Source organism: Crocuta crocuta, unplaced genomic scaffold, assembly GCF_008692635.1.
Source record: "Crocuta crocuta isolate KB4526 unplaced genomic scaffold, BGI_CrCroc_1.0 scaffold24, whole genome shotgun sequence".
Taxonomy (NCBI): Eukaryota; Metazoa; Chordata; class Mammalia; order Carnivora; family Hyaenidae; genus Crocuta; species Crocuta crocuta.
In genome coordinates, this window is record NW_027530974.1 from 3,693,587 (window position 1) to 3,718,581 (window position 24,995).

General features: G+C 45.7%; 1 protein-coding gene across 2 annotated transcripts in view; it reads left to right on the top strand.

Annotated features, from left to right (window-relative positions):
• Positions 1–21,853, top strand: part of CDYL (chromodomain Y like) — a 237,238-nt gene extending 215,385 nt beyond the window's left edge. For both annotated transcript variants that reach the window (XM_077770040.1, XM_077770041.1), the window contains exons 5-9: positions 4,198–4,454; positions 5,696–5,868; positions 11,810–12,020; positions 20,168–20,311; positions 21,499–21,853. In XM_077770040.1, the coding sequence (XP_077626166.1) occupies positions 4,198–4,454; positions 5,696–5,868; positions 11,810–12,020; positions 20,168–20,311; positions 21,499–21,657 (944 nt within the window). In that variant the 3' untranslated portion in view covers positions 21,658–21,853. The remainder of the gene's footprint in view (positions 1–4,197; positions 4,455–5,695; positions 5,869–11,809; positions 12,021–20,167; positions 20,312–21,498) is intronic.
• The last annotated feature ends 3,142 nt before the right edge of the window (positions 21,854–24,995 follow it).

Genomic DNA, 24,995 nt, shown 5'->3' on the forward strand with positions numbered 1-24,995 from the left:
GGAAAACAAGCCTGGGTGATGTGAATGGCGGTGGGAGGGCCCCCATTAGAGGGGTGCTCCACAAAGGCCTGTCTGGAGAGGTGACATTTGAGCTGCCGTTCAGATGAGCAGAAGGAACCAGCCATTTAAAGCTCTAGGGCAAGGTCATTGTAGGCTTAGAGAAAAGCAAGTACAAAGGACCTGGCCAGTGAAAGAACACCATGGCTGGGTTGTCATGAGTGAGGGACTAACGGTCATAAATGACAGGTGGGTGTGAGGTGGGGGTCAGGATCTAGCTCAGTGCTGGCAGCCTGTGATTCTGAGATGCTGTCCCGCTGTGAACACTTCTCTACCCAAATAGGGCACAGTTAGATGTCACATGGTCCTGTAGGTAGATAACAAGGGGTCCCAGGAGTCCTACTGAGGTGGGTGTGGTAGTTGAGGCCCTAGCAGGATCACAGGGTCTGAAATCAGCAGGGACTGTAATGATACCAGTGAGCCAATGCAGTTTTAACAGGGAGATGAAGGCCAAGTTCAACAATCCTGGTCAGCATGAGCCAACATGAATCCATTTCCGCATTTGCAGAATAACGGATAGCTCCATAGTACCTATTGCCTCAAAGAAAAGAAAATGGGCTTTTTGTGAAGCTCACATATAAAGGCTGCATAGACCCCATAGCCTAGAAATCCTGCTTCTGTGGAAAGAAGCCACCAGGAAATCTACCTGTAGAGGTAAGGAATGTGTGCCTTTTAAATAGGGAAAGAAAAGAGACAGAGAACAGTTCAGGGGTGGAGGGGACTGATCCAAAGTCAGCAGGCTTTGTCCTGGTGGAAGGCAGCTACCCACCCTTCCAACAGGCCTTCCCCAGTGTTGCTGGGTCTTTCTGTGTTCTGATACAGCACCAATTAATTCAGCTCAGAGTTAGTAACTCACAAAGATCCAGACAGCTCTCACCTGTTGTTACTAGCACACTGGCATGTGTAGTCTACAAGAACGCCCTCCTCCTGGGCAGGCTGGAGCCTCCACTCATTTCGATTTTGTCAGATCACCCTTCACCCCTGAGGCAGGTGGTCTCCAGCTTGCCCCTGTGCACAGCACTGCTTCTCATGTGCTCCCTCTTTAGGCAAGGAAAGCACTGTCAGACATCAAGGGCCCTCTCACCTGCAGCTGTAGCTCTGTGTTCTTGAAAACAGCATTTTAACAAATGGATGTTTTTTATTTAACAACTTTGATCTGTCTTTCATTGTATCCTGCAGTCTGGCTTGCTTGCCCTTTTTGCTCTAGGGACACAACTTGCCTGAGTTTATTAATGGCTCCCAATCTCCCCTCCATTGCCTCTTCTCCCTTCTCCTCACCTCTCTGAGGCATATGCCACTGTTGACACATCCTCATGGCCACAGCATCCTCTCCTTCCTCAGAGGGAAGCCTCGTACAGCCTCTGGCTTCCCCGCTGCCTCCTGGTCCCACATGTGGCTGCCCAGGAGGTTCACTCCTCACTCTTCCCTTTGGAGCTCCTGCTTTCTGATCCAACCATCATCTCTGGGCACCAGTTCCCTAGTACTCATCCCCACTCTGACTTTTCCTGCCTCTGCTTCTGGACTCCAGAACATCTGCACCCAAATATTAACTGTGGATAAAACCAAATTTCTCACCTGTCCTCATCTCCCAGCTACGTCAGACTCCCCTGTGGGTGCCCCATCTACACACCCAGGCTTAATGGTTCAGTCATCTGTGGTCCATTTCCCTGTTACTCAGAAGTTATCTGGTCATGTGGCCTCTAGCTGCAGTGGAGTGTATAGAGGATGGAGGAGACATGGAGGCAGCAAGTGTAGACCCAGTGAGGCCGTGATGGGTGTGAGGAGGGAGGGCAGTGCTGAGAAGAGCAGATTAGAGGGGTATCTGAGAGCACAAGAGATTGAAGAAGGTGTTTAAACACAGATTGAGGGGGGTGCGCCTTGGTGGCTCAGTCGGTTAAGCGTCCGACTTTGGCTCAGGTCATGATCTCATGGTTTGTGGGTTTGAGCCCCGCGTCGGCCTCTGTGCTGACAGCTAGCTCAGAGCCTGGAGCCTGTTTCAGGTTCTGTATCTCCCTCTCTCTCTGACCCTCCCATGTTCATGCTGTGTCTGTCTGTCTGTCTGTCTGTCTGTCTGTCTGCAGCACAGAGCCTCAGAAATAAAACATAAAAAAAAAGAAGAAGAAAAAAACCACAGATGGGGGAGATTCTGATAGAAGAGAGATTGAAAGTTAAAGAGAAAGGATCCTTACTAGCTTCCTCAGAAGGATTCAGCAACACCTGGTGCTGCTGCTAACAACAGCTAATCAAATGATCTTTCAGTTGGAGATCCTCACCAGCATTGGAGTGACAGAGGCCAAGGTTATGTGTTGCAGCATTGTTTGTAATAACAAACAACCACTGAATTATTTGTGTTTATTGCAGTGTAGATAGGTAAAAATGGATTATAGAACATCTATTCAGTGGACTGCTATGGAGCCTTAGAAAAGAACAAAACTATGACCTGATAAGACAAGTTCTAAGATACTGTCAAGTGAATAAGCAAGATATTTGTCTACTAAACTACCAGTTGTGACTTATAAAGCAGAGTGGAAATATTTATATTCTTATTTTCCTGTGTATATATCAAGACACAGTGGAAGGACACTGGGAAGCCAAACTCGGTAGCTAACCAGAGTGAGGGGGAGGGGTTCCTGGGCAAATGGAGAGCATGAGTGGCAGGAGACCTTTTACCATATATGTTTTTACAGCTGTAGATTCTTGAACTATGTGCATGTATTATAACCTCTTCCAAATTTTCAAAAAAATTTTTTTAAAAAAACCTCTAAAGTATTTCAACCAATTGAATGAAACGAAAGCCCTGTTGTTTTTACAAAGGGAGATTATTTGACTTCTCTAAATGTCCATTCATGAGTCTTTTCTGATAGTCCTGGCTTATTTTCTTTCATTGTGGAGGAAGGATTTCTGACCTATAATTCATGTTCTTCTCCTCAGAGAACTTCTTCCAATGCTAATTTTATTAGTAAACCTTGATCATCCAGTTTTCCTACATTTCTTCCCCTTTCTCCATGCCCCACCCCCCCAAAAAAAGCTCTACACATTCCTTACCAGGTGAGATAATATTCAGGAAATTCATATGGATCATTATTTACCTTTAATACTTGAATTCTTACCCTGACATAACATGATAATTCTTTTTTTTTTTTTTAAACATTTTTATTTATTTCTAGGAGAGAGAGAGACAGCATGAGCAGGGGAGGGTCAGAGAGAGAGGGAGTCACAGACTGAAACAGGCTCCAGGCTCTGAGCTGGCAGTCAGCACAGAGCCCGACGCGGGGCTCGAACCCATGAACCACGAGATCATGACCTAAGCGAAAGTCGGACGCTCAACTGACTAAGCCACCCAGGCGCCCCGTAACATAACATGATAATTCTATGAAAGCATTAACTGGAACTCTTTTCCTTTGTTATAAGAAATATTAGGTTCAGGAGACCATATCTTTAAGACACAGAAACCAGGTTAAGACACAGAAACCAGGCTGAGGAGCTGACACAGGAGGAAAAAATAGCAAAACAGTTTATGTGGCAGGAAAGAGAATTGTCTTGGAATTCTACTTAGAAGGCTATTTGAAAATGTAGAACTGGGACCAGTGGGCAGATAGTCACCTCCCAGGGCATCAGAAGAAAGAACTGAGAGTTTCAAGTGCCCCACAAGGGGGCGGTGGTCTGCAGTGGTGGCCACAGCAACGCTTGGTAGACCAGTAGAAGTGGGTGGTTGCCTCCAGTATGTGTACAATTCCATCTTCCATTCAGAAAAAAGAAATTTCTACAGAATGGCAGGTGGCATTGGCTGGAATAATAAGATACTTTCTTTTTTCGTGCCAACTCCTTAAGCCTGGAAGACATACTCTTCATGAGACCCCATTCTCTTTTAATCCCATTCTTCAGTAGTCTCAAATTCTGTAGCTTCTTTTCAGCAAGTACCTTTCCATCTTTATTTTTTAGGCAAGATAAGAGGGTGATTTCCTTATCAGACTTGGAAGGAGAAAAAATGCCTTTCAAAGTAGATTTTTTTAACAGCCTTGCTTTGTGCATTAAATCGTGGGTTCATAATGAGCACTTTTGCCCAATTTAGAGACAACACTGGGGGAGAGAGTCAGTAGCTGGACATCACAGACCACTGTGATTTCAAACTCTTGGCAGGTACATCTCCGTTTATGGACGCACTAACAGCCAATGGAACAACCAACATACAGACATCTGTTACAGGAGTGACAGCCGGGAAAAGGAAATTTATTGACGACAGAAGAGACCAGCCTTTTGACAAGCGGTTGCGTTTCAGTGTGAGGCAAACAGAAAGTGCCTACAGATACAGAGATATTGTCGTCAGGAAGCAGGATGGCTTCACCCACATCTTGTTGTCAACAAAATCATCAGAGAATAACTCACTAAACCCAGAGGTGAGAGACGTTCCTTGGGCTGCTTTGTGCTTCTTGTTTTTCCACGCCCTTGTTTCCCCGGGCCGGGCTTAGTGGCATCGGTGCTCTTTGTGCCCTTCCTAACTCTCCTTCTGGGCCATCATGCAGCCCCTCCAGAAGGTAGGAAGCAGAGGTGAGGTGGAGTGGTCTTCCCCGGGGCTACACTGTGCCTTTGGCGCAACAAGTCGAGTGCATCTGTGCCTGTGCGTGTCCGCCTCCTTCTCCAGGGGGCACAGGCCTCCCAGGCCACCCCCGCCCCCCAGCCTCGCATACAAAACTCTGTGTGCGCATGCTCATCTTTAGCTTGTCTTCAGACTCTTCGAAGGGCTCTTAGTTCAGACAAGATTAAAATGGCCCTGGGCCCCCAGTTCCATCATTCCTGTGAGTCTTTAGCATTGTGGTGGAACTTCGTTCCCATCATCTGTTGTCTGTAGTACCTGGTAAAGTTGTCTTTCAAGGATCCAGGGGAGAAACTGCTGCTTGCATGCAGAGAGGTTCAAAACCGAACTCGAAAGTATCTAAAATTCAGTATTTTGGAAATTTATGTCCTCTTAGTTGTTTGTTTTCCACTTGTGAGCCAGCTAGATGAGGCTTTTTCCAGGCAAGAAAACCAAACTCCACAAAGCTTATAAGTCTGGCCAGGGTCACATGACAAACCGGTTCAGGGCTGGTCCCCAGTACATTTTTAGACCGCAGAGTCCCTTCATTGGTTATTTGCGCGTGTTTCATAGAGATCATTTTCAATGGTTTTGTGCCCATCTCAAACGACTTATGCTTAATATATGTGAGCACCAAACTACTGGAGTTTCTGCCCCAAGTGTGGTAGGCTGGTGTTTAAAAAAAAAAAAAAGGGCAGGGAACCCTAATTTCTTTCAACTGGTTGAATATGCCACCTGCTGTCCAAACTGTAGAAATGCCAAGTGGATATCCTGTGTAACTTGCCTCATTTACTGAGAGTCACAGTGATCAGAATATTAAGGTAATTTAGATTTACATGTCTTTCTAATCATACTCTGTTCATAATTAGTTATGTAAGTTACTCTGTCCCCAACATTCCCAGTCTCAGGTTATAGGAAATAAGAAGGTTGTGAATTATTTTAAATTGTGGTAGATACAGGGAACAGTATCAGCCTTATACTGTACTTTCTCCAGGTCCAGATTATCCAGTAATGGATTCTGTGTCAGAAATACTCTTAGCCACTTTAACTTCTGGTGACTTCCAGGTAATGAAAGAAGTCCAGAGTGCCCTGAGCACGGCTGCTGCCGACGATAGCAAGCTGGTGCTGCTCAGCGCGGTGGGCAGTGTCTTCTGCTGCGGTCTCGACTTTATTTATTTTATACGGCGTTTAACAGATGACAGAAAAAGAGAAAGCACTAAAATGGCGGAAGCTATCAGGTATGCATAAGTGGTGTTTTTTAACGATTGGTTTGAGTGTCTCGCTCCTCATGTACCAATCCCTGGTAGAACAGGCTCCAACAAGCCTTGTGAGTAACATGCGTGTCTCCCTCCACTGAGAGACACTGGTATCAAAATTAATTAAATCATCTGTCTTTTCTGTGGGCCTGGCATAAATTACTGCTTGCCTTGAGCAAATAACTGATTTCAAGGCTGGCTCAAACCCAGTGAGTGCACAGGGACTGTTCTAATGATTAGCGTATACAATAGCATATAGCCAGAGTTTCCATTATTTGTACTATGAGCATGTTCTGTCTTCAGCCTTTAAATAAAGATGCATTCTCTTTCACATAATAACTTACCATTTGCTTGACTCTGAAATAAATTGGCTAGCCTTTAAGACAAGCTAGTTCCATAACATCACATGAAAAGTTTGTTTTAGTACAAGTAGTACACATTCTTGTTCAAGTTCATCCTGAGTTCCAGCTACCCACTCTACTTGATCATATAGAGTAAAAAGTTAGAGTTCCTTTTCTCTCAGATGCTCCCCTCCCCCAGGAACCCACCTTCATTTATGTCTCCCCAGCCTTTCTGTCAACACTGTCAAATATGCATTCCATACATATTATAGATAATACAGATTTATTTTTAGTTCTGTTAAATAAATGGAATTATACTGTGTGTTGTTTTGCAACTTTTTTTTTTTCCATTTAGCAGTATGACTTTAGATATTTCCATCTCTTCCATTTGGGAATTTTCCCCTACTGTCTCCTAACATTACAAAAAAGCTTCCCTAGGATCACCTAATTCTGTTAAGCATATCCAGGTACATATTCTGTTTCCATTTCCCTCACTTCTCATGCTAACCACTGGAAGTGTAATCAAATGTATCTATTTATTTAGAAATTAATCTTATTTAAAGTGAATGAAACCCAGTCACCAACCCAGTCACCAACCAAGAAGACCATTGGACTGTCCTACCCACCTCACTAAAGTGACCTATCCCTGAATGACCCCTAAGAACCCTTTGCATATGCATTTGCCTTGATGATGTACAAGTAGATGGGAAGTTACATGCACAGATGTGCAAAGTAAACTTGGTTGGATCCTAAAATCTGCAGATAACATGGTTGAGTTGAGCTTCTCTGGGTGATTATTGGGCTCCTCGTGGCTGAGACCCTATGCCACAACCTTGGGGGCCCAGGGCTTCCTGGTCCCCCAGACCATCCTAGAGGTGCACATCGGGATTAGTGGGAGTGCTTTCTTCTGTCTTGGTGGGTGTGGGGTGGGGCAGGGCAGCTGGCTGACTTCCCAAGATGGCTCTGATGGGTGCTGCCCTAATTGGCCCATCAGGGGAGCCCTGGAACCCCATATATTAGGGTTTCAGGACGTTGACTTGGCCTTTTATAACATTTTTAATAATTTCCAAAATTGATCAGTTTTCTCACTGTGTACAGATGCATGCATGCATACAAGAGGCTCCTTTTTGAACATTACTATTTCTTAGGCTATCATGGTAGTTGTTTTTCCAATAATAGTTTGAAATTTTACAATCTGTTTTAATTAAGTATTGTCTCTGGTCAAAATAATTTCAAACTTGTATCCTGGATAGGACCATCATGTTACTCAGTGTCAAATTAAACTGCTTGATCAATACACATAATTCCATGACAGACTGTCAGTGCTTCCAAGACAACTTGTAGATTTCCTGATGATGAACCCATCCCAGCCTTCAGGATGAATTACTGGGGTTTAATTTTCATTTTTTAAATACAAACTACTATGCCTCAGGCAGTAACTTTGTAGATTCTCTGTAAACGCACACTGCCTTTACACATAATACTGATTTGGGGAGCTCTGCTGTAATAAGAAAATCAGACTTGTCAGCCAGTGCCTTCTGCATTCTGGCTCATTTCTCCCTGTAGACGCTCCCTGAGCTCCACTTCTTTGTTTTGTTTTGTTTTTTAAGTTTATTTATTTATTTTGAGAGAGAGAGTAAAAAAACATAAGTGGGGTAGGGACAGAGAGGGAGAGAAAGAGTTCCAAGCAGGCTCCACACTATGAGCATTGAGCCCAACTCAGGGCTCAAACTCTTGAACCATATAACCATGACCTGAGCAGAGATCGAGAGTCAGATGCTTAACCAACTGAGCCACCCAGGCACCCCATGAACTCCACTTCTAAATCTCAAGCGTCTCAACGCTAATCTGGCCACTTCTCCCATGTTGAACTGCTCTTGACAGTGGCTGAGGTTTGCACTGTTGGGATTAGAAAATGCAGAGGAAAGATGAATCAAGAGATCACATTTGTAGAATCTTTCGGTCACTTCAGGTGTTTATTTCTGTCAGTTGCCCACTCCCATTTCTTCTCCAGGCCCTCCCTCTCCCCCGACAAAAACCTTTTCTACACAAAGGCCAAATCCTGCTTTAGGGAAACCCACTTGGTTCTTCTTTAAATGAATATATTTTTGTCAATGTGAATTTTCCTTCATGTACTCTGGCAGGATCCAAAAGTAATTAGTTATACCAGATTCACTTAACCTTTGCTCTTGCTCATTTGCATTTAAATTAATTTTTATATGTATAAGATTGGCTTTACACATAAAGCTGTTTATTTGTTACTTCTGTATGTCTGGTCTTGAATTCCTTAAAACTTTGGGGCAAAGTACATCACTATAGCAAGTTTCCCATATAAGAAATGGGACAAGGAAAGATTAGGTTTGAACATCAGATCATCGGGTATCTACTACAGCTAATTCTATTCTCAGGACTGCCGGTTATAACCAGTTTGCAGATCCATTGCAATAAAAATATTCAGCACATTAGTGATAAAAACAAAATTATTGTGAGTCAGTTTATAACATTAGGCTTCTGCTACTAGAACTGATCCAAGAATTCAGCCAAGTTGCAGGGTACAAAATCAACGTACAGAAATCGGTTGCATTTTTATACACCAACAATGAAGCAACAGAAAGAGAAATCAAGAAACTGATCCCATTCACAATTGCACAAAAAANATTTGTTAAAAATAAATAAATAAATAACATTAGGCTTCTGGAGTCTGTGGGAACTACTAGCTGCTGCTTAGTGTCTGAAGGACCAGGAGCTGCCTGGCCCCAGAAGGCAGGCATCTTCCTCCACCAGAGTGAGAGGGGCAGAAATGTGGGGAGACAACAAAGCCGACCAACAAACGTCCCCCAGAACCTGACCTCTCCCCCCATTTCAGTCCTATCCAGACATTCACAGTGAAGGGAGAGCTCCCTTGAAAAATGACCATGAACTTGTTGAAACTTGAGATTCCTGAATGCTTCATTTTCCATTTTCCCCAAACAATTCCTAGACTATTGTTCTTAGGTGGTTATCTGACTTTTTTTGGTGGTATCTGTGAAATAATAAGTGTTCTTCAAAAAAGTGGGTAGAAGTTTGCTCTTGTTTAATCATAAGGTTTTTTTTAATTCATTTTTTGACAAATACAATCTCTTTCCTTCCCTGCTATACCCAACCTTTATAGCTCAATTCACAGATAATTCACAAGAAGCTGAAATTTAAGTTGAGTATATAGCATTGAGCACATTTTGAAGATTCATGCGTTTTGATATTAAGTTCCAAAATATACATGCTTTCCGCCCCCCTCAGAAGCAGCGGAGGGGCCCTCCTTGAATGCTGGCTCCTGAGAGCTTGGTACCTGGGCAGCCCCTGCCTTCCTGTCTCTGGCTTGATGTGTGGCTTACTGTGCAGCCCCACATGGCCAAGACTTTGTGGCTCTGTGAAGTTTCTACTAAACAGGAAAGCATTTCTGGGAAGTTTGTTGTTGTTCTAAACAGATTTCTCTGTGGACCCTGCTCGTTGCTGACACGTCAGAGCTCACAGCTCAGAATGGTCATCTGTGTCCTCTGAAAGGAGAAGATGGTCTTCACTCGAGTGTGCCAGTTAATTCATACCCCTCCCAGAAGCAGCCACCGGTTTTAGATTAAGTTGTCGTTCCAGGCAAAAATAAAAAATAATTGGGAGCCGGGAGGGGGGGATCAGTTCCAAACAATTTCTCCAGATTTTGATTTTGCAATATATATTTTAGAAGCATTTTTTTTCTTTTATACAAACATATAACGTGAGAAGGAACGCGGCTATGTCGAGAAATTGATTCCTTTGACCATTCCTCTGTAGTCACTTTCTTGTTGCAATATTGGTCATTTCTTTCATGTTACTCTGCCATCCCATCCATGGTTTCCAGATGTTAGCACTGGAACAGTTCCTACTAGGCCCCTGTTCGCATGAGGCAGATGAAAGCCGGGCCACTCCAGGGCACCCGGGGACATGTTTTGAAAATGTCTGCTCTACATTGTGGAGACCCTTTCGAGAGTCATCAATAACTAAGCACAGAAGACATATTTCCATCATGTCATTGACCCCACATCCTCAAAAGGTGGCCCAAGTGAAGTAGCTTCATGTAAATTGTCTACATTATTCCAACAACCTATTTAAAAGGTTGTCTGGCTCTCTTTGTATCATTAAAACCCAGTGTGATCTTTGCAACAATGCCTCAGGCTCTCATTTAGAAAGTCTTACAGCAGCTCATTCATTTGAATGGGTCAATTCTCACTCAACGTGAAGATCCCACAAGCTTTAGGGGCCTTAGGGCTGGGCTGAGGTCTGCACTGGCTACAGGGTGCCTTCGAGAACAGTCCCTGGAGCTGAGTGTGCAAGCTGCCAGACTCTGCCGCATCCTCTCTCCTGTTCACACACACGTCCCAAACCTCCCTCACCTGCCCTCCTCCAAAAACTACATGACCTCATGTGTCAATATCTGGGGAGATGGGAGACCATCTAAGTCAGCATTTTCAGAGACAATCTGAATAGATTTGCTCTACCTTTTAAGTTACCAAATCATGGAGAGAAACCAAATTGTTCTTTCTTGTACTGAAGACGGGGGTCAGGTATAGAATTCTGTAATTTTGATCTAGAACTCTGACAGCCCTAAAGGAATCACCTTCCATTTATGTTGGTACATATTTGTCCTTCTCTTTAGCATGTGAAATCATAGCAAGCAGCGACCTCTGAACGTAAAATTAGATTCTAGCAGTAGGAAGAAGATGCACATTCCCAGTATGGTGTGGCACCAGCCTACCCTCAATTGAAGAGCTGCCTACTTTTCCAGTCTGATCCTAAAACAGATCCAGAAATAGCACTGGCTCAGTTTTGTCAAAACCCACATCCTCTGTGAATGCTGCCCGACCACTAGTTCTGCTCTCCTTTGAGACCCTGCTGTAATTGCAGTCTCCACAGGGGAACACAGTGGTGTGCAGGCATGTCTCTGTGGTGCTTGATGTTCTTCCTTGGGTCTCCTGTCTTAAACCAGCCTGGAAGTTTCTTATCTCTACGCCCCTACACCAAGTCATTCCATCTAATTCTGTGTAAACTCAGGAAATATTTATTTCCAAGTAGTCAGTGAGTTGTCTGGAATCACATACCAAGTCCAGACTCAGACCACATAGGTTCTAACCCCAACCCCCTAGTCTTCTTTCAACACCGCATAGTCTTGGTGTGCCCCATGTCAGGTTTTCTTTGGGAGAGCTTCTAGATTGGTCATCTGAAGCCCACAGTGTTTATTGGGCTCCTTATGTCTTAAAGGGAAGAAAGGTTGAAGATGGATTGGACCTAGAGCCAGCTGCAAATCCAAGAGCAGCCTCTGGCTGAACTTCACCCATGATCTTCACATAGGTCCTGTAACAACAGCCACTCTCACATAGTGTCAAGGGTATTGTGAAACCTTTACAACACTCTATATATAAGTCTATGGCTTGCTTCTAGGAGAAGGCCTTCAACGAGCCTCAGTCAACTTGTACTGATTTCCACAGAGTTTATATCTTGATATATTGAATTCTGTAACAGTAGACTTGAATACACAATGTTGTGAGTAATTTCCCATTTATTCTTCATTTTAGAAACTTCGTGAATACTTTCATTCAGTTTAAGAAGCCTATTATTGTAGCAGTAAATGGCCCAGCCATTGGACTAGGAGCCTCCATATTGCCTCTTTGTGATGTGGTTTGGGCCAATGAAAAGGCTTGGTTTCAAACACCCTATACTACCTTCGGACAGAGTCCAGATGGCTGTTCCACCGTTATGTTTCCCAAGATTATGGGAGGAGCATCTGTGAGTACCTCTGTTTTTAAAAATTTTTCTAGAAAACTTCCTAAAGAAATCTAGTTTGGTTATTGTTTTTCTAAATATATACAGGGTGTCATTCTGTGGAGACCTTCCATCAAATACACTCATAGTTCAATTCTGTTCATTAACTCATATTCTTAATTCATGAACTCATAGGAGGTTTTAATGTTTTGGTTCATAGAACATTCATGGACGCTGTGTTGCATCATTTCCTAGAGAAGGGCCTTATTTGGTGAGGAATCTCTCTCTCTGCATAATTGACACTGATATCCACTATTAGTAAATACCCAATTTGTAACCCAAACAATAGTGTGCATTCGAAAGGTTCTTAACCCAAAAACCTGAAATCTGCACTTAAAAAAATTTTTTTTTAAGTTTTCTTTTGAGAGAGGGAGAGGGAGAGAAAGACAAAATATGAGTGGGAGAGGGGCAGAGAAAAGAGGGAGACACAGAATCCGAAGCAGGCTCCAGGCTCCGAGTTGTCAGCACAGAGCCCAACACAGGGCTCAAACCCACAAACTGTGAGACCATGATCTGACCCAGGGTAAGATGCTCAACCGACTGAGCCACTCTAAAATCTGCATGTTTAAGGGAAAGCAAATGAAAGGAGCAAAGCTGTTTAGGATAAGAGAAGTCTTCCCATATGATTGTGAGGTGTTTTTTTTTTTTTTTTAATTTTTAATTCATCCATAATAAGAGTTTGTGTTTGTAGCTTTTGATTCTTCAAGCAGCTACACGCGTTGCATTTCTTATTCCTGGAAGTGGGGTGCAAGGTTTGGGGTCTCCACAGCAGCCATGGAGGTGGAGCCTAGTGTAGTGGAGAAATAGTAGTCCGTACCTATGGGCAGGATGGCAGTGGTTGGAGGGCTGGACAGAGGGATGCTTGGAACACCATGGGGAGTCCTGGGGCATGTATGACCTGTCCTAGTTGACCCACAGTGGGCCAAAATGGCTGGTTCCTTTATGTCCATCGTCACTGAGTGTGGGCTGCCCAGGAAGAGCGCTGTGACCATGGACAGGGCGGCTCTGCAGCAGAGGGAGTCCCTGAAGGAGCTGATGGCCCACGGCACTCCCAACAGCTAGGACAAGACCTCCCTTGGACAGACCTCGGCAGCACATCCCTGTGTCCACCACAGTCCACTCCTTGTTCCTTGGGATCTACCTCTTTATACACATTTGGGTGGAGGGGGAGGCACTTGTCTCAGGGGAGTTGCAGAGGAGAAGGATTAGCCATTGAAAACTGTTTCAGGCAAGAACCGCCTGGATGATGGGGTGCCTGGGTGGCTCAGTCGGTTGGGCATCCAACTTCGGCTCAGGTCATGATCTCACAGCTCATGGGTTCGAGCCCCACATCGGGCTCTGTGCTGACACCTCAGAGCCTGGAACCTGCTTCAGATTCTGTGTCTCCCTCTCTCTCTCATCCTCCCCTGCTTATGCTGTCTCTCTCTGTCTCTCAAAAATAAATAAAAACATTTTAAAAAATTTAAAAAAAAAAAACCCACCTGGATGTTAAAGTTAGAGGTAAAGGCATGATGAGAAAATGGATATTTGTATCCCCTTGTTTATGGTGGGAAAAACAGTAACTTTACGGTAGGGAAGCCTGACAGGCACCCTGAGTGGCACTGAGTGGCACTGACCTGCTCACCGAGAGTGGCATGGCATCGCTCCACCAGGGTGCTGACAGATGGGAGTCCGATACAGAGAAAGCACCAGGCAGGGCCTGACTGTGGCCAGTTCACAGGTGCCCAGCAGGGTCCCCCCAAAGTGCCGTGTGCCGAGAGAACTCACCAGAACACCAAGGCGCTGCCCCACACTGGAGGGGACAGAGGGGCCTGACTGCTCTGTGCAGCGTGAGATCTTGGACACAGTTCTGGGTCAGAGGAAGGACTTTCATGGGAATACCAGCAAACTTTGCTGAGACTTTGTAGTTGGGTTCATAGTACCATGTTGATGGTAATTTTCTGTTTTTGATCATTGTAAGAGGTCACATAAGATGTTAATATTAGAGCTGGTTGAGGGGTTTTCAGGAACTCTGTACTCAGCTATATAATCTTCCCAGAAGTCTAAACCTGTTCCCCAAGCAGAAAGCTTAAAGGAAAGAGGAAGAGGCTTAGTGGGACCCACACGGCCCCCACTGCCACATCTGGTCTCAGAGCCCACCCCCATCCTTTTCATCTCCCTTCCTGTTCTAGTCCCAAACCACCCACAGCTGCCACTTCCACAGGCCTCGGTGGCCACGCTGGTGGTGGGACATGGGTCCTCCACCCCTGTGAGGCCCAAGTTGCTGCACTTGCACATTCGTGGCTGTGGCTGTGGCTGGGTGGGGGAGGACCTAGGGGCTCCCAGCAGGCACCAGGTGTCCAGGTAGCAGTCATACCCTAAAGTTCATTGGGACCCTTGCTGTGGCCACTGGCTAGGCGTGCCCCTTCCATATCCAGCAGAGTCCAGTTTCGAGGGCCAGAGGCACAGTGGCTCTCAGATCATTGGTGGGGAAAGGCAGACGCACCTGCTTCCTTTGTTACCCAGCCCAGGGATTCTTCCTCTTGGGGACCTGGCACCGTGCCAAGCTCTTTGAGGCACTATGGACACTAACTCAGAGGAAGGTGCCCATCTTCAAAGACACACCTCCAAGCTGGTACTCTGCCTGTACCTCACACCATCCCGTGGTGTGAGCCGCCCATCAGCGGCAGCTTCTGGAGGTGACAAACATGACATGGCCAGAGGACCCCATGGTCATGGGCCTGCTCCTGCACCCTCTTTGCTAGGAGGGAGTTCTGGCCTGACACACCCCATGGTAGACCAGGCACTTTATGCGCCTCAGAGAGCAGGGCTCATGAGGACCTCGGGCAGGAAAGCAGACCCAGATCAGAGTAAGCATGTATTCCTGTGTCAGCAGTCAGCATGCCACCAAGTAGCATCGGTGTCTTGCTGGAGGCCAGCTGTTCAGCAGCAGCAGCAACCAAATCACCTCGATACATCAGACCCCGTGCCCTTGAGCTCCACCTCTGCCCCCACAAACACTCCATGCACAGTCTGTCATGCCAAGACTGGTCTCACAGAGCTGTATGCTTCCTCCCTGCAATGGGTGTTCTCTGCTGGACACTGACGTGACACAGCCAGTGCACCTCTCCCTATTCATCCACATACCAGAGCCCCTTGTCCCCATTCTTCCAGGCCCCTGACCAGCCAGCCAGCCAGGCCACTGGCTACCCCCCTCAGTCACTGTGTGTTCTAACCTTGATCCACCTCTCCTTCGACACCAGGTGGTTGACAGGCACATCTCCTATTTGTCAGTGTTTTCCTTCATCATTATCTTGGCCAGCTATGTCTGGGTGAGGTGTTGGTGGACTTGCTGTCCGTTTCAGTTTGCACACCCGTACACTTGGCCAGCCCACCCACAAACCATGCTAGCTCGTGGAGAGTCCCCCATATGGCTGTAGGTGTGAGCTGAGGCAGGCACTGGTGGCAGGTGACACGGGGGTCTTGGCTCTCCTGTGCCCTCTGGTGTTTGTGCCTGATCCCAGGTGTGTGCCTTATGGCTAGCCTTACACCTAGTGGGCCTGAGGGAACTCAGTTCCCGATGGACCTTCCTGATATATGGTTATTTGGTGTCCCAGGGCTGGGTCTGCCTCAGCCAGCATTCAGTAAACACTCTAGAATTGTTTTGTTTAAAAAAAAAAAAAGCATCCTTCTCTTCTGTGACCAGCACAGTTGCACTCTCGAGCCCCAGGGGCCTGCACTGTGACCACATCTCTGGTATGTGCCACAGGCTCCTTGAGCCATCTTGTCCCACCGCGTCCAATAGCCATGGCGCTTCGACATCTCAGCTGCCCTTAGCCTGGGCCACCACTTCCTCCACACTTCTGAGAGCCATCCCAGGAGCAAGGTCACACCGTTTCCTGGGGCACTTGCCAGGGCGTTGAATCTTGTATCTCGGGAGAGCTCCCAAATCAGTAAGACCCGTGTCCCGCTCTGTGTTCTGGCTCTAAGTCCAGGACCCTTAGGATTCAGCTCCATGTGTCTTCTTGCAGCTCCTCTGAGGGAGGAAGCAAGTTACAGGCCTCATGGCCAGGAGAGGAGAGAGGGCAGGACTTAAGGGAAGCAATACCATCTTGCAGAGCCACACAGAGCAGGGGAACCTGACAAAATGAATGCTTGCTCTTGGACAGGGCATTTCTGCTCCCTGGACAGGTCTTGAATGCATCACTTTTTACTTGTGATCTACTGGTGCCACATGCACAGTGGTTCTCGGCCCAGAAGGTATGCCTCATATCCCCCCCCCCCCCCCCCCCAGCCTTGGGGAACATGCCACAATGTCTAGAGACTTGATTGTCACAGCTAAGGCAGTGCTACTAAGGTGGAGGGCTGGGTGCTGCTCAGTGTCCCGCAAATCACAGGACAGCCTCCTCCCCACAGAGTTGTCTGCCCTGAATGTCTTCAGTGCCCAGGCTGAGAAACCTGCCTGTGAAGCAAGGGCAGAGTTTAAGATCTGTTCAAAAAGTGCAGAACATTTGACTAAAACCTCTTTCCAGAAAGTAGTAAATGCTGCTGGGGTGAGTCAGGCTGTGATGGCTCTCATTGAAAGTGACCACCCAGGGGCACCTGGGTGGTTCAGTTGGTTAAGTGTCCAAGCTTTGATTGCACCACAGGTCACAGTCTCACGGTTCATTGGGCTCTGCACTGGGCATGGAGCCTGCTTGGAGTCTTTCTCTCTCTCCCTCTACTGCTCATGCTCTCTCTGTATATAAGAAAGAAAGATAGAAAGGAGGGAGGGAAGGGGAAAGGAAAGGAGAAAGGAAGAAAGAAGGTAACCACCTAGATGCCAAGTCCCTTTCTTGAGCTTTTGGTGTGTGCGAGCTTCCAGCAGCCTGAGGCAAGGCTACAACAGGTTTGGTTTTTTGCACAGGGTATGGTGCAAAACTCTGCACACAGGATAAGCCAGAAAGGATCATGTTCTCCAGATGAAAAGAGCATGCAGCCAAAGCAAGCTGTGAGAGCTGTCCTTTCCTGTAGGCACGGACTGACATCTGTGGGGCTAAGCTGCAGTCACAAGCTGTGCTGAGGTTAGCTGAGGACTGTATTCTTCCACGGCTTAGCCCGCCCTGTCCCCAGGAAACATGCAGGACATACCTGCCTGGTGCCAGGTACCCGTCAGTCCTGTGGCTTGGGTGCTGTGAGTGACACCCCTCAGACCCTCACTGAGGAGGACACAGAGCTGGTGATAAAGCTGGCAGCTCTCACTCCTGAGGAGGCAGTGCTGGAAAAATGCCCAGTGAATGGCTAACTTCCTCACCCCGAGTTTACCAGGGAGGCTGCTGCTCTGGGGAGTTTAGACTCTGACCTGGGGGAGTGAGGGGCAGAGCTGCCGCCTCCTTGAAGCTCAGAGCTCCCCAACCCCTCCCACCCCAGCCAGTTGAGTTTTCTCACCACACCTCTTAATGAGGTTTTTTGGCTGAAAGAAAAGAGGTCCTTATTTCACTTTTCTCCAGTTAAACTGTAACTTTTTTATAAAGATTTTGAGTTATCTCTACACCCAACATGGAACTCAAACTCATAACCCTGAGATCAAGAGTCAGCATGCTCCACCAACTCAGCCAGCCAGGTGCCCTTATACTATAACTTTTTAAAAAACAATTGGCCATCTTGGAACAAAATGGCAGCCGAGAAATTTCCAGTGACCTTGCAAATCTTTGTCTTGGGTAGAAGTGAGAAACCTCTCATGTTAAAACTATGGGAAACTGAGCATCTGAGAACAATGAGAACATGCTCCTTCACATTGAGTGTATTTAATCTTACGGTGTTCTTCATTGACTGTAATTTAAACCAACTGACTGCTGTGCTTACATGAACATTAACAACCTCGAGTCAGTGTGACATCCATGCTCTTGGGAAAAGTAAAATGCCCTCTGTTGTCCTGCACCTCCAGCCATCTGAAATTGAGAAGACTAAGTAGGGATAGACTTTCCAGGGACAGCAGCCATGGAGTCAGCCTGGCTCTGAAAAGAGGAAACGGTGGCAATGACAGCTCACCGAGTGGCAGGGGACTGTTCTGGTGGCTCAGCTGGCTGACACAGACCTGCAGCAACAGAGGAAATAGGGATATCACTCCAGGGGGCAAAGCGTAATATTACGAGAAGTGGCAGGATGGGCAGTGGGCTTGCTCTTCCCCACGCACTTCCCCACTTTTGACAGGCACACATTCACATCCACTAGGTGAGCTAAGACCCTGTGGTTCCACCTGGTCTTGAAGACGTATTTCACACTTCACTTAAGTGATGTAGTCGTGGTGTTATCTTCACTGTGTGTTGAGAGTAAAAGCACAAACGAGGAAAACCACAAATCACTTCCCACCAAGCCATTCCATCGGCACTCCTGTCGCCCTTTCTCAGTGCATTTGGCTCTGTCTTCAGAAGAACTATCTTAACAGCTGACAGTAAGGTTAACTCGGGTTTCTAAATGCATTGTTTCTTTTAGACCTTCTTTTCACTGAGAAGAGGTGCTCAGTACAGGGGTTTTCTAGAACATCCCCAAACTCTTCAGACATTCATGACTTTGTCCAAGACTCCGCACAAGTAAGAGGTCTGCCTTGGATCCGTTGTAGTCCTTGTGGGGACCCTGTTCTCCACCCTGTTTTCTGTTCTCTGCCTTTGTGGAAAGGGCAGTGAGTCAACCAGACAGTAGCTTTGCCAACTCTTATTTTGTGTGCCCTCCACGCTGTGCATTTCACATGCAGTAAACATCTCAATGCATTTACAAGAGGCATAGAGGTACTGACGACCTGGAGGAACACTTAAATAACTTTAAGTCCTTTTCATAACAGTATTTTACCTCTTTTGGGAAAGGAAGGTCACCTCCCAAGAGGGTGCTTTACCTGAGTCCCAGTAGATTATGATCATGTCTTCATCGTGACCATCAGTCTTCGGGAAGGTTAGCAGTGCAAGATCAACTGCAGACAGGAAGTTGTCACATCAGAATAGTGTGAACTTTCTTCGTCAGGTTTTCTCCCTATTTTGATATCTCTCAGCCTGTCATTTGGGATAAAAATCTGTGCACATGGTGTTGAGACCTTGAAAGTGATGCAGAATCCAGGACAAAGTTAAAATCAATTTCATAAATACACATACACCCACATATACAAATATACTTTTTTTTTTCCTCTTAACAAATACAAATGTTAATTCCCTCCATCAAGTCAGGGGAAGTAATGATAGTCAGGCCCTCCTAAGCAGACTACAGCATTTTGGATGCATTCGGGTCCTGGATAGTTTCTTACTTTAATGTCCAAGTGGTAAAATGTGGCCTTCCGAGTTTTACTCCAAGAGACACACTGCACGTGGAACACTGTGTATGTGGAGAAGAAGCCACCATTGGCCTTTCACATATGTAGCAAATACTGGGTAGTGATTCTGTGACTGGGGTAGATCCCTGACCCAGCACATCACCTAGCTTTGTTTATGCCTCCATTTCCCAGGACACTGTGTATTAAGTGACTTCACGTGTGGGAATGGCTGCCACTGGGAAGGAGGAAACAGTGGGAGGGACACATGCCAGTAACTTCAATTACCAACAAATAGACCTTCTCTAAGTGAGATTTCTTGGTTGTGCCCATGTGATTCTGTATTACGTCATAAAAGAAGCCTTTTACTTGTGTGTGTGTGTGTGTGTGTGTGTGTGAATTACCAGTCAGTATGTGATTTCTCGGCTGCATAGTGGATTGTGCCTTGTCGGGTTTATTCTCTGCGCACAGGCTGCAAATGGAACCCCGGAGGGCGCAGTGAGTCCCCTCCAGGGCCCACACCCATTCAGACGCCCACCCTCGGTGTAAATTCTTTTATTTTTTTTATTTATTTCTAGGAGAGAGAGACAGCATGAGCAGGGGAGGGCCAGAGAGAGAGGGAGACACAGACCCTGAAACAGGCTCCAGGCTCTGAGCTGGCAGTCAGCACAGAGCCCGACGCGGGGCTTGAACCCACGAACCGCGAGATCATGACCCAAGCGAAAGTCGGACGCTTAACCGACTAAGCCACCCAGGCGCCCCTCGGTGTAAATTCTTTTAGATGAACTTTTAGGTTGGGTCTTCTCTGCCTGCCTCCCCCTCACATCTCATGAGTCTCAACTCCTCTTCATTCCAGGCAAATGAAATGTTGCTCAGTGGACGGAAGCTGACGGCGCAGGAGGCGTGCGGCAAAGGCCTGGTCTCCCAGGTGTTCTGGCCTGGGACCTTCACCCAAGAAGTCATGGTTCGCATCAAGGAGCTTGCCTCCTGTAATCCAGTTGTACGTGGAACTCGTTCTCTTACATATGTACTTCTTTTTTTTTATCATGACCTTTCCCTCCAGAGAGCTCACACACGTAATGGTGTCTCCTGAGTCCCACACGTGCCCCAGGCATGACCTCCTGCACGCGAAATGCTGGCGGAACTATAATTGGTGCCACTGCTCCAGACCCACTTGCCTGCCTCCTCCCCGTCGCAGATGCCTAAGAACAGAAGCAGTCCACATCAGTCAGGGACTCACGTCACAGTGTCCTATGAAACCTTACAGAAACCATTCATATGGATCTTTTCTGTCTCTGAAGCCCTTTCCTTTTTTTTTTTTTAATGTTTTGTTTTGAGAGAGAGAGAACAAGTAGGGGAGGGGCAGAGAGATAGGGATACAGAGGATCTAATGCGGGCTCTGCCCTGACAGCACAGAGCCTGATGTGGGGCTCGAACTCCTGAACTGTGAGATCATGACCTGAGCCAAAGTCGATGCTCAACTGACTGAGCCACCCACGTGCCCCCTCCAAAGCCCTTTCCTGTACCATGTTTCCTTCCCAACCGTTCACAGTGGATGTAAGCTTTTGTTTAATAAATATGCTGGATACGGGCACCTAGCTGGCTCAGTCAGTACAGTATGGGACTCTTGATCTCAGGGTTGTGAGTTCAAGGCCCACATTGAGCATGGAGCCTAACATAGGGAAAAAAATTCAATCTTGGATAATATTCAATCTTATAACAATTGCATTTAGCAAATTATAAAGCAAAACGTTATTTAATATTAGCAGATGTGACTCCCATCTAGGCTCTCCCTGACATGAACAGCCCTCACTATTAAGATTAAACTTTGGTTAGAAAACCCCCTCAGCGGATATTCGTAGAGTTTTTGCGGAGCATCCTGAGAACTGGTGTCCGGCTTGGGCCGCACCAGCCTGCAGCAGCAGCATGGGCCAGGCCAGGCTGCTGTCACTGGGGAGGGGGCTGGGCGCGGGTAGCACAGCTCTCCTGAATTTGAGCATTTGCCTGATACCTAGTGTGAATAGACTTCAGAGGTACCTCAGGCCCAGTGTGCGTTGTAAAAAACTGTCTGGTAGCCTTTTGATAGGTGATTGCTCAAGTTTGCTAACTGCCTCCGTAAATTTGGGGACAGAGCCAGTGCCTGTGGACACACACCCTTGCTGACTCGCTGCCTGTTGTTCGGTCCAGGTGCTGGAAGAGTCCAAAGCCCTTGTGCGCTGTAACATGAAGATGGAATTGGAGCAGGCCAACGAGAGGGAGTGTGAAGTGCTGAAGAAAATCTGGGGCTCGGCTCAAGGGATGGACTCCATGCTGAAGTACCTGCAGAGGAAGATCGATGAGTTCTGATGGCCAGGTGCCTGCTGGTGACACTGGAATCCTCGAGCAGGACATCTGCGGCGCCAGGTTGCCCTCCTCCATCCTCACAGCCTAAAACAAGTTCACTCTTAGCTCACGCTTGGAAGCAGGACTTGAAACATCCAAGCTATTTATTATCAAGGAGTTTTTAAGTACTGTAACTTTAAAATAAATAACTACAAAGCTCCTTTGTCCAAACGTCATTATTTTATACTTAATAGACACACAAGTATAAAAGTATAATGGTGAGCTCTAGACTGCTCTTCGAAGCTCTAATTTTTGTTATCTTTAGCTAGTACTGTATAAAAAAGAAACAAAGCGTGTTTTGCTGGTTTCAGGTGGCAGAAAAGTCTGGAATAATGTTTGTTCCCTTATTTTTTCTTTCTAGAACACAGAATCTAAAGGGTATTAGCCAGCCTCCTCTCTCCTGCCCCAAATAGAGATGAAAGATCTGAGATGTGCCTTTGTCTCCAAAAAGGTACATACACCTCAGAGATGGAATGTCCTGAATCAAAAGTAAAACTTACCTTGTAGGATAAGTACTTCTTGATGAAAAACCCGCTGAAGAACATACCCCCAAACTGAAGTACGCTTAGGATTCGTGCAGAAATCAACTGATTTTTCCTTTTTAATGTATCCAGTTCTTACCCAGTTAACATGAAGAAACCACTCTCTCTCCAGAAGAAAGCTTGTTTTGCAGTATTAGTGAGTCACTGAATAGCTTAAGTATGAATATCTAAGTTATAAGTTAGTCTTAGTGGATTTTAAAGAGTTTCTCTGACCCTTTTGAAAAATAACTACATAAGTGCTTCTTGTTGCTGGGTGAGAAATACTACTTTATATACAGTTTTGGTTTTCTATTTGCAGATATGATTGATGTATTACACCAAAAAAAAGTATTTTTATGTTTATAAAGTGTAATTTTTAGGTTCACGTAGAATATATTTTATTTAATAAGTTAAAATTCTTTTGGCACACTATTAAATGCAGAAACTCCTTTGAAAAAAAAAAAAAAAGAACTACCTTATATTCAATGTTTAACGTCCCAGGTCTCTGCTTTCACGTCTACGCAATATGCGGAGTAGAGTGTGGTGTCCAAGAGTGCCCTGTGTAAATAGACATTCACATTCCTTTCAGGAGTGGGGACTGATTCCTGATTACAGACGCCTATTATTAGTTAGGCTTCTGAGCTTGCAATCCTATTGAATGTATGAAGAATGAAATAAAATCAAAACCTTATTTTTGTACAGTTTGGAAGTTTATACTTAGAACCGACCACCTCCCGGCCACGTGGAGAGCTGTACAGCGTGTAAATCTGCCTTTACCTTGGATTGGTGGGTGCAGTATTTTTGCATCTGTGGGACCTACTTTTTCGTTCAGTAGTTTGAACTATATATAATAAACTGTACAATCTGTAAAGTTTTTATAGAATAAATATTCAGCTGTGAAAACTGGTTAAATAAAACTAATATTTCTTAACACATTGGAAATGTTTGTCTAATTCTTCACTCTTGAAGTTCCTCATGGGACTTTTTTTCCCATGAAATAGGCATGTGGGCATTGCACTCTTGTGCAGTTTAAAGAATAAGGAACTCTGTAACTGTACTCGGAAGGAGCTAGAATCTGACCAGTACCATCCTGAATCCCGTCTACTTGACCCTTCCCCAGGTGACCATTTCCTGAACTGTGTCAGCCTTCTCCTTGCTTCTCTTTCAAAGATGCATAAAGGTACAAAGATACAGAAGATGTAAGGGCAGGGAGCAGTAAAACCAATGGTGGAGAATTAAGAGGGCCTAGATATGGTAAAGACCCAAAACCAGACTGAATTTCAAAGATGCGTATTCCTAAACATATTACCCAGCTCTGCCTATTTCTGAACTTCACACTGTTATCACACATAAGCTTCAGTGATTTAGTATTAAGAGTTGTTTTTTTAATCTGTGTATATAGAGTTGTAACTTAATCCTTTGCCCAGACCTACAATGTAGGTATTTTCATTCCTGTTTCATAGATTTGAGAACCTAAAGTATGAAGTACTTGCCGTAGGGGCAGGACAAGCCTTCCCTCATGGGTGGCAGAACCAGTATTGTGGCAGCAACACCATACTGCCTGTTCCCTAAGTTGAGAGCTGGGGAGCTAACTCAGTTTGGTTCTCAGATTAGGGATCTGACTATGTCATCCTGGATTCTGCATTCTCCAGGCCACGCTGGCCACATTCCCTGCTCTCTGAGGCAAAACTTTCATGTTCCAGCTTTCAGCTCCTGCATCGAGCCTAACCAGGAGGAAGAACTGACGATCTTAAATCCTTCTATTCTTGCCCACTGTTGGGGAAGGTGACCGGAGATGCTGTCTAAATTGGTTCAACTTCAGAGAATTTGACAGGATCTAGCAATTCTGTTTATAAGGATTCATCATACGGAATGAGTTCTTGCAGCACATAAGAGGAGAAAGATGCACAGGCAATTAAATTCATCTCTGTGGAGAGCTGGAAATGGCATACACATTCATCAGTAGGTTTGGGTTAAATAATTACGCCACACCACACAGTGGAATACACCGCCGTTAAAAGAATAAAAAACTTCTAGGGGTTCCTGGGTGGTTCAGTCGGTTAAGCGTCCAACTTCGGCTCAAGTCATGATCTCACCACTCATGGGTTCGAGCCCCGTGTCAGGCTGTATGCTGACAGCTCCGAGTCAAGCCTGCTTCAGATTCTGTGTCTCCCTCTCTCTCTCTCTGTCCCTCCCCCACTCGCACTCTCTCTCAAAAATGAATAAATGTTAAAAATTTTGGAAAAAAAAGAATAAAATACTTCAAACCCTCAGGTGAAAAAGGCATGTTATAGAACAACTTATGTCAAAACCACCTGTCATATGCTTCTAAGAGGAAAAGGATGTGCACAAGAACTAGGCTGTCTTCTGCTTATCAGGTCCTTCCCTCTAGTGCTTCCCCACTCTTGGGTTTAAACACTGCTCAGCCCCTGGCAAGTAGAGGTGGAGAGCTGGACAGAGAGGGGCACCCCCATGCACTTAGGCCCCCAACCAGGGCCATATCCTTCTTGGGCTTGGTCCCTCAGCTGTGGTAGTTCGTGAAATAGCACACACCAGGCACTGTTGCAGAACACTTGTGTGTTAGATCATGCACTTTTGGGGGGAACTCTCATTTCCAGAGAATATTTATTATGTAGTATATATTAATATATAATCACTATAAAATGAGAGCTCTCAAAAAAAAAAAATCTTGTGGTAGGCTGACTTCGTTTCTGACCACTCTGGCAAGAAAACCAGTGAAGACCAAAGAAATCAAAAGAGCCCTGAATTTTGAGGATCTTT